At 44.6% G+C, this 21,094-nt stretch overlaps 1 protein-coding gene across 4 annotated transcripts in view; it reads left to right on the forward strand.

Annotated features, from left to right (window-relative positions):
- Window positions 1-963: 963 nt before the first annotated feature.
- camk2d1 (calcium/calmodulin-dependent protein kinase (CaM kinase) II delta 1) overlaps window positions 964-21,094 on the forward strand; it is a 79,487-nt gene continuing 59,356 nt past the window's right edge. For all 4 annotated transcript variants that reach the window (XM_076289437.1, XM_076289439.1, XM_076289436.1 and 1 more), the window contains exons 1-2: window positions 964-1,276; window positions 2,135-2,229. In XM_076289437.1, the coding sequence (XP_076145552.1) occupies window positions 1,215-1,276; window positions 2,135-2,229 (157 nt within the window). In that variant the 5' untranslated portion in view covers window positions 964-1,214. The remainder of the gene's footprint in view (window positions 1,277-2,134; window positions 2,230-21,094) is intronic.

The raw sequence follows: 21,094 nt of genomic DNA on the forward strand, positions 1-21,094 counted from the left end.
AAAACAACCACCAGTGGACAAAAAGAGTATTACATGTGTACTGTTAAGACCCGCCATAGAGAATGAATGGAGGACATTATACGGAGGTTATAGTTTGACGATGTCGTACTCCCGTGCGGGCCGGATCCTATATACCACGGACATTTTTTTCGGGGGCCACCTAAAATGAGGTGGTGGGCCGTAGTTTGGGGACCACTGATAAGTGTTATGTATAGAGTTTAGAGTTTGACCACTAGAGGGATCTCTAAGCACAACCAATCACAGAACAAGGACACACCCCTGTTCTAAAAATATTCCAAGGTGTTAATGAATGAATGGGGGGGGGGGGGGGGGGGGGGCAGCTGTCTGTGATAATAAAAACAATAATATTAAATAAAAAAGGATATCTACAAAGATGACAGGACCCAATATTTAAGATATATAGTAGCCTATCATGTTAAAGCATCTGGGTAGGCTATCTTTTAGGCCTATTGCAAACTCCTTTCATTGAAATGTAATTTCTTTGGATCTGGCGTAGGCTATTTCATATGAAGACTGACTAGATAAACACCTCGGGGCAACCTTTTGAATTCCAGCTACCTACTATAATAACAGCCTGTTACATGAAACAACACAGTCACCTAGGCTAGATGAACTCGGCGTTAACGTGACCGCGGGTTGCGTGGATTTAAAGAGATTACCCATCAAAATAGGATATTTATTGCATCCAATTAGTTACCCAAGGTGATAGTGATAGTGTTCAGTTTTACATGTCATTATTGTTAACACAGTCCCCCAAGGAGAAGAATAGTCTACTTACACAAACCTGCTGTGTTTTACGTAGTGTGAAGCGCTGCACGGCATAATAGCAGCCTAGTAGTAATCTCGGGGATGTTACACAATATTGACAGCCAGGGGGAAGCGTTGTACATTGCTTACAGTAGACTACAACCAGGAAGCGAGCGTCAGAAAAAGTATCTCAACCCGTGCCGTGCCGAAGCGTCAGTAGAGGTACAGGGCGGCTCGTTTCAACTTCTTCCCTCAACCATCACAAAGTGTCAAACCTCTGCTCGAGTCGGAGACAGGTGCTGGAAGCAAACAGTGGCCATTTATCTAGTCTATAGGGTTGCGTACGGTCACTTTAATCGGGGTTTAAAGACTATAGAATAGCTTACACGCACGGAGAAAGAACAAGACTTGTGGAAGATTCACTTTTCGCCTCCGTCTCTCACATCATGGCTACAACAACCTGTACCAGGTTTACTGATGAATATCAGCTCTACGAGGAGTTGGGAAAGTAAGTTTTCAAATATTATGAAATGTGTTAAAAGCTGCACCGTTGCTGACAATTTAGTTGAATCTTACAACAGTGTTTTTGCTCTGTGGTGGTTACTACCTGTCTGTCACCTGTTTGGAATGTAGGCTACTGTATAACTTAACCGAGGCTATAGCCTATCCCCAAACAGAGTGTTCATAGAACAGATGGATTTGACTAACTTTTCAAGATTATTAATTTATATGCCTATTCAACGGTCCAGCTTTACGGAGTTGGTCTACATGGTAGCAAACACTGCTTTACCTCCCGAAATCATTTGTCCTGGCGTCGGAATTCCCCTCAATAATAAGGCAATTTTCAGGAACAGAAAGTCATGCTTGGGAACATTGAAATGTTTCAATCCCAGAATGTTAGTATGTTGTCTGGCACAATCGATCTGTCTGTTAAAGGCTACTTTCCTCGCATTGTTGAGACTGTTTACAAGATGCGCTTTATTTATTTAGGAGGTGCAATGACGAAATCTTGGAGCCTATTCTGAACGCATTCCAGTTGACAAGTGGCTTAACAGGATTGCTTCTGATAGGACATTTCTGCTTACTTAGGTTTCACTAGAATAGGGGCAGACGTTTAGACCGACTCCTTGGTTACCAAACAATACGAGATGATGTTGTGAAATCCCCTAGTTTCTAATTTGCATTTGGCCTGCAAAAAGAATGGAGATGGAGGAGTGGATATTCAGCAACTCTGCATATGCATGTCATTTTCATGTCATCAAAAAAATTATATATGTATTTTATATAGGCAATAGCAGCTATACTCTGTCACAAAGCACAGTGCAGACATCCACTAACATACTGTACTGCTCATTTTGAAATGCAGAGGTGCCTTCTCTGTGGTCAGAAGATGCATGAAGATCTCCACCGGTCAGGAGTACGCTGCCAAAATCATCAACACCAAGAAGCTCTCTGCTAGAGGTGAGCAGCATCAAGTCTTTGATCATGTGTCTGCATCCCACATCAAAAATGATTCACAGTTGACCCTAATCCCCTGGGAAGAACCACAGGCAGTAAGTCAGTCAACCCCAGTGTGTAACCCTTATACTGAACAGTTCCAGTTCCTCTCTGTAGTTGCATACCATAGGAAAGTGAAACAGAAGTTAGTGAACAGTTCAGTCTTGACCCGTTTTGACTCGATGCATTTGGCCGCTAGTTAACTTCCCCAGGACTGGCGCTCAGCCTTCTGTCTCATTGAAGTGTTTTGTAAGATCAGGGCATTATTTAAGATAAAAATGTATTAGTGTGAATATCACTAATTAATCTAATCTAATCCATCTCACTAATCAGATACACCACTTTTACGGAAGGCATTCGGAACAGAAAAAAACAGATCTGGGAAAAATCGACCCTGGCAGTTACTTATTACCTCTTTACATGGCTTATGATCTTGCATGGCTTATGATCTATGCATGGTGTGGCAAAGTGCCATATAAGCTGCATGACTGATGCCAGTAATCAGAAGCCATTCAGAGAAAATGACATGTTCTGTTGGAGGTACATCATTTTTGTATCTAAAAGTGAGATTTTATCCTGGGGATTCCCACCTTGTTATCAGATCACAAAGGTATAGTCCTAGAGCTCTGTGTCTCGTGTGGTGCATAGCTGTAGCCTACATCAGCAGCAAGGAACACTTCTCTGACCGCCTCGCAGTGTTGCAAGCATACCTGTCAATAGCATAATAGTCACCTCTGACTCAGAGTCTAGTTGCTCTTTCACGCCTCTCAAAAGCAGCTGTGTGGAGAGCGACTGCGTAGGACAGAGCCACCATGGCTGTCTGTGGCTTGCAGAGATGCAGAGGTCAGTCTTTGGACAGGTTTGTCAGGGAGAGGGAAGTGGAAGGGATGAGTAAGTAAGACCTTGCACATGTGAAAGAGAAATAGCACAGTTCAGAAGGATGGATAGGTGAATAGAGGATACGGAGGGATGGATAATCATGATGGATCGATAGCATAAGTATGGAGGGATAGACTGGAAGATAGATGGATGAACTCCTGGGTCTTTTGTTCTGTCAGTGCTTCTGCATTGGTTTTAATTTAAAGGGACCCTGTGTAACTCCAGTCATTTCTTCATCAATTTCTCAGTTTTGTTGTCACATTTTTCTCTATGCCGCTCCCCCTACAGCTTTGGGGTGCATATTTCAAAACCATCTCTTTGGTCTTTTCCCTGGCTCTGCCATGATGAACATCTAAAAAATGAAGACATCTTCTGGCTAGACGGCATGGCTAACCGGTGCTTGAGGGGGACGTGTGTATGTCCAGAGAATTTGAAGCATTTTATGTTTCTTGCTCGTTCTCACTTCTCACGGGACTTCCTGATTTAGACACTGACGGGACGCTAGTGCAGATCTTGCAAGGCTGGTTTTCCGGTAGGAGAAGGTAGAGGGAGTAGGGAAAGCCGCCATTCTCACCACAACAGGCCATTTAACCAACACCGTGATTTCTAAACTGTTTTATTCAGTTGAAAATGTTGCATAGGGGGCCTTTAAGGCAAGACAAGATAAATGACTGGATATTGGCACCCAACAACCAGAATGGTCACGTTTAAGGAGCAAACTCACTGTGGTCATCTGAGTGCAGAAATGAATGGAGGAACTACTGGCAACAAATGCTTTCATAAATATGTTCCCTTTTACAAAGGGTACGATGGTTGGAAAAGATTTGGCTCAGGCCTGGCCTGTATCCCCCCACACATACAGTACATACATACACACTCCCCCCTTACATTCTCACAGTTCTTTTTCTGACCACTTCATGCTGAATGCTCTCAAAATGGGTCATGACATCAATGAAGGGTGTTTGAGTAGATGTATCTGCGTAAAGGAGCCTGGGGGAGATTGCTAGCCCAGTAACCCACTCCTGTTGTCCTCTGGGCTGTGTGGGGGTGGGCTGGACCAGCCAGTGGCTCCCTCCTTATTCTCCACTGGTGTCGGAGGATGTGTCGCCAAATGGTCTCATGTGAAAGCAGTAGGGGATGACTGACAGGTCTAACCTGCTGCTGGTTTTCTTCCAGCTCCTGCTGGTCTTTGCTGGTGTAGCTGGTTGGGCCACCAGGTGGACATGCTGGTGTGACCATCTGAGGAAACTGGTCATGCTGGTGTGGTCATGTGGGATACAGCTGGTGTAAGATGGTCATGCTGGTGACCAGCCTGCCAAGCTTGACATTGTTGGTGTAAAATACCCATGTTGGTTTGCTAGAATGACCAACATAAGCCGTCATGGTCAGTTATACCAGCAATGTAAGACCAGTAACACCAGTTAAAATGACCAGCTTGAGATGGTACGACAGGCAAAGCCAGTTGAATTACCATCGTATACTGGGTAAACCAGCTGAAGGTATGTTTTCGCAAGAGTTTTGCTTGTCTAGCTGGTCAACCATCATAGGGCGGTCAAACAAGCTGGTCAAACAGCAAACCACCTTAAGCTGGTCAGGCTGCTTTTTTCAGCATGCACGTGCTGTCTAGAAAACATTGTTACAAGCGTCTTTGAGACCTTGGGCCCTATCATGACATTCTAAAGTGCATCGTCACTCGTCAAAAGTCTATTCAAATTTTGTCCAGTTCACATTGGGAGGGGTTTCGTTCTCAAAAGTGGAGCGCATGGCGTAACAAGGTGTTCCTAGGTCTTTTAATCAGTCATATGGGTGTGTTTGGGGCGTAACATCATTTTAAACCAATGAGAATGACATCTGTCATTCCCTTTAACGGCGCAACGCGCGATATGTCAAATAAATGCATCGGTATTTTGGCATTCAACGGCGCATTTGAAGGAGGCTGCTTGCGAGACCGTATGGAATAGTCATTCTTAAACCATGCTTTACTAAAACCTAGCATAGCCTTCACGCATTTGCACTCATCTATTATTTGAACTCATTGGCAAAGTGAAACTAACTTCACCAAGGAGTCAGTCAACGACAAGACAGTTATATGCAGTTACTTTCACTATCGACTGACAATGGGTTACCATCGAAAACATAGGCTGGAAAAAGCAACACTTCCCCTAATGTTGCTCAAATGACTGAATAAAACAACATTTATCCTGCAGAGTAGTTGCTTATATCTCGTGACAGTGCGTCTTCAGCTGCTTTGCATGGACGTGCGCTGGTGTGCGTTCATGAATGATAGAAGGATGGTGCGTGCACCTGCCAATATGACTGTTGACATGCGCTCTTAAAATAGCATATGAACAACTCGCCATTGACTTCTGACCAGGTTTAGGTGGTGTATGATAGCGATTTTTAGACAATGCGCGAGTCCCCTCCCTAGGTTGTAAATTGCCACACCCCTGGGCGCAATGCTTAAAAAATAAATGTGCAAAATACCGAATTCAACATTCCGTGGGTGAATAACGAGTATTACGCCATGCGCTGGTGACTCAAAATACAGCCCCTTGTGTCCAAGGTGAATAAAATAACAGCAGCAGTGGAAAGAGTTCAACACTTTGTGTCTATCCCATGATGCAAAGGCTGTGCTTCCATGGGCCTATTTGTGCAAAATGTAGATGCACTTAATGGTTGAATGACCTCTGTGTTTTGCAATGGTGATGTGAACTGAGGCATCTATTGTAGTCAGTGTTGGAATTGATGTCAAGATTGACTGCAGCTTTTTGAAATGGGAAACCTATAGTGTGACATCACTGGGTCACTGGGTTCACGGGGTAAGCAATCCTTTCTGGAAAAGGTTTCTGGGATATGTCTGTAGTGAGCTGTGGAAATTCCGACTGGTTTGGCGCGAGTATGGTGACCAGAGTAGGGTCCAGCTCCAGGAACACTTTTGACCGTCTCTCCTGGTAGCAGCAGCTAAACATAGTGTCCAAGAGGTAACGGCAATGGCAACGAGCATATTTCCCCCCCTTTCCTTTCTGTGGATGGGCAGTTTTGTGCAAATGCATGGATTTAACCCAGAGCAGCAGGCATTTTTGCAGGGATCATTGTAGCTAAGTGCTCTCTGGGGAAGGATCTGGTTGTATCAGTGATGCCTGGATGCTGTCTCTTTCTATTTTAGACTGCACATAATAATGGTCAATTCAGACTCTTTCAGTCTCTTTATTCCATGTTCCTTTATACTTTATTATCTATTGAAATGTACCAACAATAAACAATTAATGAGGAGAATCAATAATAAAATGAGAAGAGTCAATAATACAATGAATTGCTGTTTCTACATGATATGACTTAATAATAAAAGAATATTCACAATTCACAATTAGGCCTGCAGTCCATGGCCTGAGTGTGTGTTTATTCTATTATTATACTATAACAGCTGTTAATTCTCATCTAATTCACCAGCTACTTGTGACTGAATGCACTGATTTCTTAGCAGATGTTCTTATGAGGGGTGCTCTGTGCAAAGTCAGAACTCTCTCTGTGTGTGTGTGTGTGTGTTTGTGTGTGTGTGTGTGTGTGTGTGTGTGTGTGTGTGTGTGTGTGTGTGTGTGTGTGTGTGTGTGTGTGTGTGTCTATTGATCACTCATTGAGAGAACACATTGTTGCACAACTGATATTGACTGTATCTCTTGTCTCTCGTGTAGGCCTCATGTTGGCTTTGTGTTGGTGTGTGTGTTTGCGCGTATGTGTGTGTGCGCGCGTACGGCAGTCCGTGGGTTCATCTAAACCATGGCTTTATTAGATCTGAATGGAGCCTTGCTGTCTGTCTGTGAGGGGAGAGCTGCATACAGCCATTTAAAGATCAATGGAGCCTCTCGGGCAGAAACACGCAGCAGATGAGCGACTCTTAAGGAAATAAATGAGTGAACACTTGGAGAGGGCCAACCTCTGCCAAGGCTAAATGCCGTATCTCACATGCCATGTTAATGAAAGAGAGACTGCATTTGTGGATCGTCCCTGTAATTCAAAGCCAGTCCAACACTTAATGGGCTCCCCTGTGCAACACCTTGTGTGAGTGCGTGCGTGCGTCAGTAAATGCTACCACTTAGCCCAGCTAAAGGGTCTCCTCTCCTGTGTGTGTGTGTGTGTGTGTGTGTGTGTGTGTGTGTGTGTGTGTGTGTGGTGGCACCGTGCGAGTGTTTACATCTGCCCGCCAGCCTGCCCATCTGCGCTGTGCGTGCCACACGTGGACACACGTGGACACACATGTACTGTACGTGTGCGCATGCTCCTGCGACGTGCGGCTCAGCTTCTCCCTTTATTATCTGCATCACTTATGCATGGATCTGGGTTTCAGCGCCTCCCTTCTTACTCCACCCCACCCCACCCACCCCCACCCCCCTGATGCCAGCGAGAGATGATGGCACCACAGCCATGTGGGTCAGGGACGCTAATGATGCCACGGCAGAGGAGGTGGGCATGGTGGGGGATGGGTGGAGGAGGCATCAGATGGGTAGAGGAGAGAGAGAGAGAGAGAGAGAGAGAGAGAGAGAGAGAGAGAAGGATGGAAGGAGTGAGGAGGGTGGAGGGAAAGAGAGATGGAGAATGGGGGGGTTTAATGATTGAGTGAATGAGAGAGGGAGAGAAGAGAAAGATATAAGGAGAGAGAGATATGAGAAGAGAAAGATAGCGATATAAGAAGACAAAGAGAGAGAGATATTAGAAGAGAAAGAGAGAGATGAGAAGACAAAGAGAGAGATATAAGAAGACAAAGAGAGAGAGAGATATGAGAAGAGAAAGAGAGAGATATGAGAAGAGAGGGATGGGAGGTGATAGATGGGGGAAGGGAGAGAGAGGGGGAAGGGAGGAGAGCAAGGCAGCACATGTGGGATGGCTGCTGATGGGTGCAGGGGTCACTTGTGCACAGGTGAAATCATCCTCCTCTGAGCGTGACAGTGGAAAGGATTTCACCCACCACCACTGCAATATACCGCAAGCACTTTCTGACCTAGTGCGAGCAGGACCAATGGCCTTCACTCTCTCAGTCACACACACACACACACACACACACACACACACACACACACACACACACACACACACAGAGTCAAATACATACACCATACACACTCACACACACACACTCACACACACACACACACACACATACACACACACACACACACACACACACACACACACACACACACACACACACACACACACACATGGTCATGGCCACACTCCCCTTATCTCCCCCAGCACAAAAGCACATTCTGTATGCATGCATGAATTCTTCTGCACAGTTGTTTTGCAATCAACATCTGTCAAAACACATAGGAGCAGGAAATGTTCAGATTGTACCTGACACACTCTCCCACGCGTAAGCTTCCTGGGCTGCACAATGAAGGCATCCTACACATACATGTTCATACTTGTGGATGGCTGTCCTCTGGGAAAGGGGATGTTATGTAACAGGTAGAACAGGGCCCGGTGATTAGCCTATCATAGGAGTGCTCGCTTGTACACGTGAGCCGCTATGATGCACAGGGAACAATCGGTCTTACAAAGCGTTGGATGTGGATGTGCAGGGATGCTATCCTCCATCGCCCCACCCCACCCCCCACCCCAAGCTGCGCACAACTCCATTGAAACGCTCAAGTGACGTCAGGAAAACAGCACATTTGTGTTTGTGTGTGTGTGTGTGTGTGTGTGTGTGTGTGTGTCTACCCTAGGGCCTCCCTGGCTGAGTGAGCACACCAAGCCTTTAGAGGCTGGATAAAAATAACTTACTCAAAAGAGAGAGAGAGAGAGAGAGAGATACATTGTGGAAGAGAGAATAGAGGAGAGGGAGTGAGAGCGAGAGAATTTATGCTACAGCTGAAAAGTAGTAAAGAATTGTATGAATGAGTCTTTCCCTTGACAAGATGTTATCGCTGCTGGGTTCTGGAAAGCATAATAAATAATTTTAAAGCCGACATATAAAGCAGAAAATCAAAGCACGTAGTTGAAAGCACATGCTGGATATATTTGCTATGATTTAAAAATGAGTTATCCCTCCACATAAACGAGATGTACAGTAATTGACGTTGATTTTCTGTTTTTTTAACATCCCTCCTAGTGTGATGGGAGAGCTAAGGTAATGTTTCGCTAATTGACACTTTGGGTCCTCGTTTCCGTATCTATCCACATCTCCAGCAGGGCTTGAGAGGCCAGCAGTGATGTCTGTTAGTGCCTAGACAGAGTGGGATCCTTGAGAGCACATCTGTGGTGGATACCTTCCCAGACGGGTTATGTAAGCCGGCTCTCCTGACCATCTTCCATTCATAATTCTTGGCGCAAAACAGCTGAGAAAAGTTGATCACTTCAGACAGACTGGAGATGGGAAAGAAGTGAAGGGAAATAAGACATAGAAGTGCTCATGAGTCATGACTTGGTTTTGCATGTTGTCCCCCCCCCTCCCTCTCTCTCCTTTCTTTTGTTCTGTCTGTCTTTCCATGTTGTGTACTTGGCTGGTTTTCTCCGGTTGGCTGGAGTGATTGTGTGTGTGTCGCGCAGCACTGCCAGTAACTGTTATCTGTCTGCCGTGGTTTTTGGCGCCAGTTCTGACGTGGCCTCTTCGCTAAGACCAAGTGCTGCCGGCGATATATCCCCTTAATGTCTTATCCTCTTCCTCCTCCCCTCCCCCTGATATTAAGTTACAAATGGTGGAATGGGCCGTTCGTGTGGTGTAAGGGAGGTTGGTGTTGTTGAGTGGGAAAGGATGCAGTTCCAAACAAGAAAACGTGAAAAACCACAGTAGAGCAAGACTTGAGACTTGAGTGCTGCTTTATATCTTGGTAGTGCAGTGTGTGTGTGTGTGTGTATGTGTATGTGTGTGTGTGTGTGTGTGTGTGTGTGTGTGTGTGTGTGTGTGTGTGTGTGTGTGTGTGTGTGTGTGTGTGTGTGTGTGTGTGTGTGTGTGTGTGTGTGTGTGTGTGTTGGAGTGAGCTACACAGACATTAAGCAGATGCCCTCACTCTTACACAAGTCTATCCCGGCTGTCTCTGCGCTTAATCGATTCTCTGTCTGTTCCCATCATAAGAGAGGCGAAGCGAAGCCATCTCAGGGGCTTCAGTCTACATCCCGATATACCCAAGTAGGCCAGTGGGCCCACTGAGGATCAGATATCTTAATTAGAAGCTCTTTGCCTGTGAAAGTGGCCCAGTGTCAGTCTACGGCAGCCCAGAGGTGCCCTGAAACTCTTAATAAATGTCTCCTCCCCTCTCCAGGGCAGTAGGGCTCTGGATGTGGCAAGGGGAGGAGATGAGGCCATGGTGTGGGGGGAGGATGGGGAGTCATGGGTAGACAAAATGGATCGTTGGATTTTTGTTCAACAGGATCCTTTGGGCTGATTTCTCACGGTGGGGGGGGGGGGCGGGGGGTCAAAGGCCTGTCTCAGATCTCTTTTAGGTCTGACAGAAAGTAAGAGTATGCATAGATTCATGTCAGATTTCATCTGTTGCCCGATCAAACCCCAACCAGTAAGAATGGCTGAAGTGCCCTTGAGCAAGGCACCTAACCCCTCACTGCTCCCCGAGCGCCGCTATAGCAGGCAGCTCACTTCGTTGGGATTAGTGTCTGCTTCACCTCACTGTGTGTTCACTGTGTGCTGAGTGTGTTCACTAATTCACAGATTGGGATAAATGCAGAGACCAATTTTCCCTCATGGGATCAAAAGAGTATATATACTTATACTATACTTAAGTGGATACTTGGGTAAGCTAGTGATACAAAACCAGTTTGGACTTTGAAGTGCACGGATTGTGGAAAATGCATACTTTTTGTCAACATACTTTTCCTGTCCACTAAGTCGACTGTGCGGAGCTGTAATGATAGACAATGACTGGTCTCTCCCTCCCTAATAGAGACACCTACATCAGAGACGGCTAATGTCCTGTATCCTGGCCCCACCTGCTCCCGGTCACTGTCATCTGTCCCTGGCAGAGGCCGCGTGACCGCCAGTGCTAATGCCTTTCCATCTTCGCTGTGATGCCCTCTCATTAGTATTCATGTATTCATGGGGAAAATGATCCGCCAAGCCTTGCTCCTGTCTCCTGTGTGTCTCTTCACCTAGTTTGTGTGTATGTGTGTGTGTGTGTGTGTGTGTGTGTGTGTGAGATAGAGATAGAGATAGAGATAGAGAGAGTGAGAGTGAGAGTGAGAGTGAGAGTGAGAGTGAGAGTGAGAGTGAGATTGAATGAGAGAGAGAGAGAGAGAGGAGCACAAACCGGATGTAGTGGTGAAGCTTTAACGTGTATCTCAGTTGTGTGGATAATTGAAATCAAAATGGATAATGTTTCAAAAGCATCACCGTCATCAACATATAGCACACTAGAGGCAAGGCTTTCTTCTGTGGGCTAAAATGATATTGTTTATACTGTGTGTGTGCGTGTGCGTGTGCGTGTATGTGTGCGTGTGCGTGTGCGTGTGTGAGTTTTAACACATAGCAGCTCCTACCAGTTTGCATAACACCCATCCAGTCACTGTGTTGAGCATAGTTAATCTCAGGCTTGGTGTTGCTGGACACCTCATCAGACCCTTGACTTTTGCTTCTTCAGTGCTAAACAGGCTACAGATTGATTTGGCCTTTTCCAAACTCCCACAGTCAGCTGTCCCATTCGTTTGCTGGGCTGGTACAGCATGGACTGACTGTTATGAAGACCACAGGTTTAAATCCTCACAGAATTAAGAAGAAAGCATTCATGGAATGTGATTGAATTCTCAGATGTTGATCCACACCATGAATAACATTGATGATTTCCAGGAGATAATCTTCATACAGTATAACTCTTTGTATATGTCTTTGGCCTAGACACATGTCATCTGTGTTTTCCCCCCTATAATAAAATGTCATGATCGTTTTGTAGGCTAGAGAAAATGTCCATTTTGATTACTATTACAATTGCTATCGTGATTACTGTAACTATTTCTCCTTCTCTGGCCCTGTGCTGGTTGTCAGTGTGTTATTGTGTGTGTTCTGACTGCTTAATTAGAGTAGTGGGCCCCCCTCCCTCACCACTGATTGATCATTAGTGCAATGAAAGGGTCTGTTGACCTATTAATCAGTCCAGCCCTGGAGCTCTTCTAAAGGGATGAGGTAGTGATGGAGATGGTGGTGGGGACGATACTCTAATTGACCCCTCTGCTGTGGTTACATACTGTGTAAACAGCCACTGTGCTGTGTTTAAGGTCATATCTGATTCATGCTTTTTTTGCATGGACTTTGTTTGTAAATGTTAGTGTATAGAGCCCATGTCTGACTCATTGGTGTAAACTCTATAGCACAGCAGCCCAGAGAGAGGAATGTTCAAGTCATTGGTAATGTGCTGACATTTGGCCCTTGGATTTCAGAGGCATTGAGACACTATCCACCTAATCTTATCTACAGTGACTAACTCACCTGCACATAGGTGGCCAGATATCATGCAAGCCTTTGCACCCCTAAAGAGTGAATCAGACATGTGTTGGGTTGGTGCTGGGTCACATGGAGCATGTTGAGTGACATGTGATCCTCCCCCAGGAGAGGCAGCCTGACGTGGGCAGGCAGAACTACCCTGACTCTGAACATGTGGAGCTCTTTTTGTCTAGCCTATGTATTTAGACAAAATCAAGAGTTCAGTTCAACAAGTTCAGTGTAAGATTTTGACCGTTTTACCAGGTCAGCTCCTAAGAAATGTTCCTCCTCTTGAAATGTGTGTGGTGCGGGTCATTTGGAGCATGTGTAGAGTTAAGGGGCACTCGGTCGGTCCACTCGGTCGGTCCTCTGTCTCGTGTCGGCAGATGGAGTTGCCCTGACATCTTGACAGACAGGATGACCTGGGGGAGCCGATCTGAGGGGAAGTGCTGTCCACTCCAGTAGCACTGGGCAATGGGTCACAGCATCGCTGTCTGTCAGAGTTTGTATGTGTGTTTGTGTGTGTACTAGGTCTGTGTATGTGTGTCTGTGTGTGTGTTTCTGAGGTGGAAAAATTGAGGTTTTTGTTTTGATGAGGTTTAAATGGAACTTTACAAGAGAGTCTTTTTGTTGTAATGTGTGTGTGTGTGTGCACATGTAAGTGTGTGTGTGTGCGTGTGTGTGTGCGTGTCCGTGTGCGTGTGTGTGTGTGAGAGAGAGAGAGAGCATGTATGTGCACACACTTGTGTGTGCCTTTCCTTGTGTCACACAACTAAACAGCCACTGTGCTCATGTGGGATCCCAGCTATGTTAAAATAGCTGGGCTGCTGATGTTGAAGCTACTGCTGAGTGGGTCAGTGGCGCATTCTCCTGGGAGCGGTCAATCTGGACAAGGGTCAGCGTGTTTGTGATACTGTTGGCCTCTGGAGATACATGGGAACATTGCACACCGTCTGGCCTAACTGTTGTAAGGTCTATCCTAATGAAAGGCTCTTTGTTTGTTCATTAGATTATGATTTATGGGGGTCGGCTATAGTGTAGTAATGCCCTGTCTGCTGAAGCCTTATCTCTAAACTATAAATGTCATTGCTGGAATGTGTGTGTGTGTGTGTGCGTGCGTGCGTGTGTGTGTGTGTGTGTGTGTGTGTTACAATAGGTCAAACATCTTTAAGTATTTCCTCAAACCAGACTTTCGCCAGGAACTTACCAACCAAAGGTGATGATGTTGGCAACTATCATCTTGTTTTGCCACCTGCTTATCTGTCATTGTTTTTTAATCTTAGAAGACATTCCTCATTTATCTCCCTGCTTGTGTTTCACTGCTGTCAGGCACTTCTATACAAACAGATTGACCGCAAGCCATAGCTGATTGACCTGTTCTATTGTAGTGACTTGGTCTCAGGCTTGACTTGGATATCATTGAAGCAGACATGCAGAATGGAAAGACATTTTTTTCTTGGTTTAGTTGAATAATTCCTCCTTCAAATAAAAATTTCTGAGTTTGAAATAGTCACCAAAAAGTGGGCAAATCTGAAGAAAGAATACTGACATGCAAACCATCCTTCCGATCACTAGACCCCCCCCCCCACCCCCCCCACACACACACACACACAAACACACACACAATATTCTATGTTGCCACTTCCAGTTGGATATTCAGATTGACGTTGCTGAAGTTGCCATTTGTGAGTGGTGACGTCAGTACAGTATGTGGTTTCGCTGACAGTAGTGCATTGTTTCATTCACTTGATGCTTACTGTAATGGTAGACCATACCTTAGTGTGTTATGGAACAGGGAACAGATATTAATGCTTACTGTAATGGTAGACCATACCTTAGTGTGTTCTGGAACAGGTAACAGCTGAAACAGGTTGCAAAAGGAACATGATCTTTCTGAGAAAATTAAATGGGTATTGTATGTCTAGCTTTACAGTAACAGTAGTCTAGTTTCTTGCCGCTGTACACCTGAGGCCCCCCATCAGCGAATGGGAGCACACATTTACAGTGAAATAAAAAAGACAGGGCTTATACAGTAGATAGCAAGTGGCACTTGCTGCACTTGCTACACTTGCTGTAAGGTTGTGCTGGGTTGAGTGAATGGCTCAAAGATTTGTGTTGTGGTAATATTATTTCTGCTACTTTATGGTACACATGTAGCCCCCACTTCCCCTTTTCAACACAAATTGCGGGTTCATGTCTAAACTTCACTCCTGATCTGGGTCATGGCACCAATGCCTTGTGCTGATGTGCACGGCTCAGCCCTGCACTCGCCCGGACTCGGCCCCACAAACAGCAGCACCTTGGATTCGGGAGTCAAGCGTGCTAACAATCGAGCTAAAAGCCCGGTCTGCTGGCTCTCTTACTAGCACAACTCTTAAGGTGTTGGGAAGGAAGTTCACACAGTATGCACACTACACAGATATGTACAGTACCAGCTAGCTACAGGTACTCAACTGGAATAGGCCTATGAGCAGACATTGGGGGGTATCCTCATTTTGGCCAATTTGTCCTCACTTTATAGATAACTTGTCCTCCTTTTCAGAGTCTGGTTGGTGGTCACCCTAGTTCTGCTACATTATAGCACACATGTAGCCTTATACTTCCCCTTTTAAACACACATTGGTCTTGTAATTCTGCACAGAACCACTCACATGAAGTGGACAAAATAGGCGTCCATTTTATTCTCTAGCTGGGTCGCAGTTGGGTGTGCTAAAAGGCAATAACCCCTTAAATTATGCTGCAACATTCCAAGGTAAAAGTGGATTTTGAATTGCCTGGATGACTTAAAGCTGGTTTTGAATTGTTTATTTCAGTGACATTCCATGTTAGTCCTGAATATACAAATCAATGATCTATGTCCAATTGCTTCACCATAAGCTTAAAATGTCACAATGACAGGTCTGTCCCAAATGCAAATATTTCCTTGCAGTGTAGTCAGAGATATGCTTGAATACCTTGCCTTATGTGAATGAAAAACTTTGAATATATGAATAAATAGGCCAAAGATGAAGGCAATGGGAAATAAACATGGCTGTTTGTCGCCTTTGAGAAGAGCAAACCAGTGCCAGCAAAGCTGGCCGCAGAGAGGAAGAGAGTTTTTGTTGCCAGGAAAGGTATCATGAACATACTTTGAATGTGCAAATCTGCTGTGTAAAGATGGGGTTGTGAACAGTGCTGGTTTGGCAGTGTGCAACACCACTACCACAGTCTATAGTAACAACAAAGAACCTGAAATGCACCCCTAGCAGTGCATCTACAGTAAGTAACCGGGAATACACATTTTAACAAAGCCCACAAAAGAAGAATAAGTATTAAATGAATTTACACTTACTAATTTACCAAAATACTAAGCAGCACATGCATTAAATTCACATTGCATTTACTTTGTCACGAGACCTGCCTTGATGTTTTTGCCTCAGGTGTTGACCTGGTGATCCTGCTGATGCCACTGGCCTCAGAGCATCTGATTGCATCTGCAATTTCTGTGTGCTGGACTCATTGCAAGAGGGGGGGGGGGGGGGGGGTCGGCTGAATTAGGATGCTGTTGAGAGTTTTTTTTTTAAGAAAAAGGTTTAGATTTGTTTTGAAAACGAATTATTTTCCATTCCATGTTATTCATATATTGCCAGTCCTTATGAATATGTCTCAAGGCACTATAATGTCTACCAGCCCTGACTATAATATCACCACTGCACTTCTGGGGAGGCAGAGAAAAGGCTTCATCCAGTCCCATGGTCCCAACCCATGTTGGTTATTAGTGTTTCTAGTCTTGTTTATTGCACGTGTGAGTGTTCAGGTGGGACAATTAAAACCCGTTCTTGAGGCCAGGTGTGGCCATAGCTCCAGGCCAGATCTTTGTACTGAGTTAGGGGTGGACTCTTCTCAGGAGGCCAATTAAGTAATGACCTGACAGGTCAGGTTTGTGAAGGAATTTGCACTCTTTGCATGAAGAACAGCAGTCCTCCTCTTGCAAATGGTGCTACATTCTTGGCAGGGTAGACAGAAGATAAGAGGATTTTTCTCGGTTGAATCACCAATACTCTTCAATATCTTGGTGATAGCAAGATAAATTGGCCAGCTATGGCTAGCGATAAGTATTCAGGGATAAGCTGGGTTCAGTATGGTACTGCATATTTCTGTGTGTGAAAGATAGAGATGCAGGATGAAGGGAATCTCACACTAATAAAAAAAAATATTTGTACATTTTTTATGACTCCGATTTGAGGCATACTGACCATCATCTACTGACATAAATAACAGCACCCCCCTAACACACGCACACACACACACACACACACACACACACACACACACACACACACACACACACACGCTCATGCACATGCACACACACACACATACACACACACACCACACACGCACATACACACACACCAAAACACGCACATGCATACACACACACACACACACACACTCTTTCGCTCTGTCTCTCTTGCTCACTCGCTCTTTTAGTTTACTTTTCCTCTTGGTGTTTTGCTGTCTACATGGCCTTATGAGTAGTCAGTGCTTTGTACTCTGTGTGCAGGTGTGTAAAGGTGAACTGTGAAAGCTGATCCGGGAGTCTGGTATTTATGACTTGCTAACCACTCCCCAGAGAGGAGGGAGAGACAGGAGCAAGGTTGCTGCCGGCTCGACATTCCACTCTCTTTCTTTTGTGACACACACACACACACGCACATATACACACACACACTCACACGCACAGTGAGTGGAGAGAGAAGTGGATAAAGAGAGATAGACGGAGTTAAAAAGCTCCCCCAGCAGTCTACCGAGCTGTTCTATCAATATCTGATTCAGGCATTGATAGAATAGCAAATGATATGTGTTGCATTATTACTGTAGTTGTTTGGTTTGAATGCTTTGGTAATGGCTGTATGGTTGTATTCTTTTTGTAATATAGTTTAGATTAGATTAGATTAAACTTTATTGTCATTGTGCAGAGTAGAAGTACAAAGACACCAGAAGTGCAAAAAAGCTATGTGCAATGTGATATACAAAGTATAGACAGGTGGTGCATAGACAGGACAATATATATAGTGCAGTGTAGACAGTAGTATACAGTTGGTTTACAGAAGGTGGTTTAGAATAATATAAATTAAATATAAATATGTGAAGTTTAGTTACCTTATAATAAGAGCAGAATAAATATGGCTATGTAATATGGCGGGGGGCTGTGTGGTTGGGGTGTAAACAGTCTTTGATGATGCTGCGCACCTTATGCAACCTGGATGGCCTCGATGGAGGGGAGTGAGGAACCTGTGATGCGTTGGACAGTTGTCACCATCCTCTGCAGTGCTTTTCGGTAGTGATGGGCAAATGAAGCTTTGGTGAACCACTAAACCACAGCAGTGTGAAGCTAGCAACACTAATGAAAAAATCCAATATGGTTGCCACATGTAGATTTTTCAACATAAAAGTCCTTACCCAAACCAGTATATGTAACCAAAAATATTGGTTTGCTAAGGACTTTTATGTTGAAAAATGTATGTGTGGCGGCCATCTTTTTGCTTTTCAGCTAGTGTCGCTAGGTTCACACTGCTGTGGTTCAGTGGTTCACCAAAGCTTCATTTGCCCATCACTACTTTTCGGTTGTAGGCAGAGCAGTTGCCATACCAAACTTACATACAATACTTTACATACAATACTTTACATTAATTGTTATTGTTCTAAAAAAGACCTGGTAAGTATAAACTACATGCTTGTGGCAGTGGCCTATGGCCTGTGGACAAACTGGCATCAGTATAGTTTCCATGGAAACTAAAACAAACAGCTCTCACAGAACAGCAACACTTATTTTAAGCTAAACACTTTTCATAGATCCCTATGTGAAGACACTGACATATAAAGAACATAATAGTCTTGCTGTATATGTGGATGCGAAATAAAGCTTTATTTCAGTTTATAAATTGAGATATGGAGATTTCTAGTGTTTACATACAGTATATAAAGATGCCTATTGTTTTCTCAAAGCTACTTTATTGGTTTGGAAGTTGATCATTCTGTAATTGGAGGCCATGGTTTGTCACATAGGCCTACTTACAAACCAGGTTCATGTATACCTTCATGCTTTCATGGTTAGGGCAAGTGTAGGCAAGTCAGAGCAGCACAGTAATGCCGGTGTAACTTGATCCGGTTGTCCTGTGTTTTGTTTGGCTACTTACACTGTCGTGAGTTGATGCAACTCAAACGTATTTCAAATGTATGATGAGAGAAACAAAAGGCATTACTGTGTAGTTCCATGCAAATGTCAATTTTTTTATTATCTATGATGAAGAGCATTTCTTATCTATTCAAAATGTTATCTATGAGATCAGACCTTACCAGTCTCACAGTGTCACCACTTGATAAGAGCATAATATGAAATGCTAGCTATCCAATTCCACACTATTTCATAGACGGATGACAACTGATTTTGTAGCATCATGATCTTGTAGATCATGAAATCCGTGTCCACACAATTTGCTGTAAAACTTCTTAAGGGAACCACTGCAAGTCACTTTCATGTCATATCCTTATATTCCACCAGACATGTTTGCACTGATGCTTCTCTTAGTATCTGGATGCCACTCTTGAAAGCCTCCGCGCCTCACCTTAAGGGCACCTCAGGTGTCTGTCAGATGGCAGAGTGCTGTTTCTTCAGCTTAAGCTCTTTTTTTGACTGGGGATAGAGCCTGAGCTGCTCTCCTGCAGTGCAGTGCCCCCACTGAGTTTTGAAGGAGCTGAGTGTTTGAACTCCCCATCGCCTGCACTTCATCACAGAGTGAGTCCTGTGTGTGTGTCTGTGTGTGTGTGTGTGTGTTTGTGTGTGTGTGTGTGTGTGTGTGTGTGTGTGTGTGTGTGTGTGTGTGTGTGTGTGTGTGTGTGTGTGTGGCTGGGTGTATGAGAGGGTGGTGGTGGTGGTGGGGATTGGGTTTTAGCTCAGAAGACCACTCTGAATGGAATATGGTAGGACAGTTTTTGCTGGAGTTGCCATAGAGACGAAAAGGCTTCGACTGGCTGAGTAATGATGCCATCCGGTGAGTGTGGAGGGAGGAACCCCCCCCCCCCCCTAACACACACACACACACACATGACAGACACACATATCCACCATTACCCCCATTACAACATCCCTCCCCTCCTGTAAGGTTCCATTTAAACCTCATCAAAACAGAGACCTCAATTCTCACACACACACACACACACACACACACACACACACACACACACACACACACACACACACACACACACACACACACACACACACACACACACACACACACACACACACACACACACACACAGACCATTGCCCAAATGAACTTAAGTGCTCATTCAGTCTCTCTGCTCCCCTCTGCAGAAACACCCGTGATGTACCAAGACAGCTTGCCAGGCAGCTTTGAAAAAGCTTTAGTAGATGTTACATTTTTCTAGAGAGCTGTCCTTCTCTTTGGCAGATGAGCTCTCATAAGTTAGCAGCCAGACTGTGTTTCTCGTTGCTTCCAACATCTCTCTACATGATGAGTGTGTTGTTCCAGAAATCCCACCTCCAGAGAAATGCCTGCGCAATGACTCGCAGGGAGTCGCCCAGCCCAGAGTCCAGAAATGTAGTGAACAGGAAGCTATTTTTTTTCTTCCACTTTCTGATGGTTCCAACTAAATAAGAAGATCAGAGATCTCTGTTAACATGCTTTAGGCTCCTCCGTGTATTTGTTGTACAGTTGTATCTTTCCATGTACAAAGTTGTATTTCTGATTTGTATGTTTTTATTTTTTTCTATGGGGAAAGTCATATTCTGGAATGGTCAGTGATGGGCGTTTTCCATCTCTGGCCCCAGGCCTACTGCTCCCTATGCTGCAAGGCTGTTCTCAGTTTTTCCAGCAGCCTATGAGGGCCTGCTGCAGTCTTTTTGCCTGTTCTATTTCTTTTTTTTCTGTCATTTTCCAGTTGTTTTTCCCGTTACAAGCAGGAAGTTGCATATGGAATACCCCCTGAAGTCATCATTCTTACTTGTCAGCTTGTTTGAGCCCTGTATCCCAAGTTTGAATTTCCAAGATGGCTGCGCCATTTAACAGTAAATGAGAGCCGTAGATATTCGGATATGACATAATTCCCAGTTACCAGTTACCACTTCCAAGGCAAATGGAGGGCAGCATTACTTACACTGGGCTCGAGTCTGCCGTAGGAGTGTGAAAGCAGAGGATGTGCTTAAAACAACTTCGGCAGACATGATTCTAGCCTGACACCATTGAAGAGGCCATATGAAATTCTCTCTCAATTCAATTAAATTCAATTCAAGGTTGCTTTATTAGCATGACTGTAAGTAAGTACAGTGTTGCCAAAGCACAATTAAAACAGCATAACAACTCTCTCTCTCTCTCTCTCTCTTTCTCTCTCTCTCTCTATGCCTTTCACTGTCTTGTTGTTTATCACTGTCTCACTATTCTCACTCCATCCACACTTCTTACAAATCTCTTTTCTGTCTCACTGCCTCCTCTCTGTCACTTGCTCTCTCTCTCTCTC

Source organism: Alosa pseudoharengus, unplaced genomic scaffold, assembly GCF_046254945.1.
Source record: "Alosa pseudoharengus isolate Yale_2024_CS ecotype anadromous, Long Island Sound unplaced genomic scaffold, YU_APseudo_1.1 YU_APseudo_1.1_scf_17, whole genome shotgun sequence".
NCBI classification, from domain to species: domain Eukaryota; kingdom Metazoa; phylum Chordata; class Actinopteri; order Clupeiformes; family Clupeidae; genus Alosa; species Alosa pseudoharengus.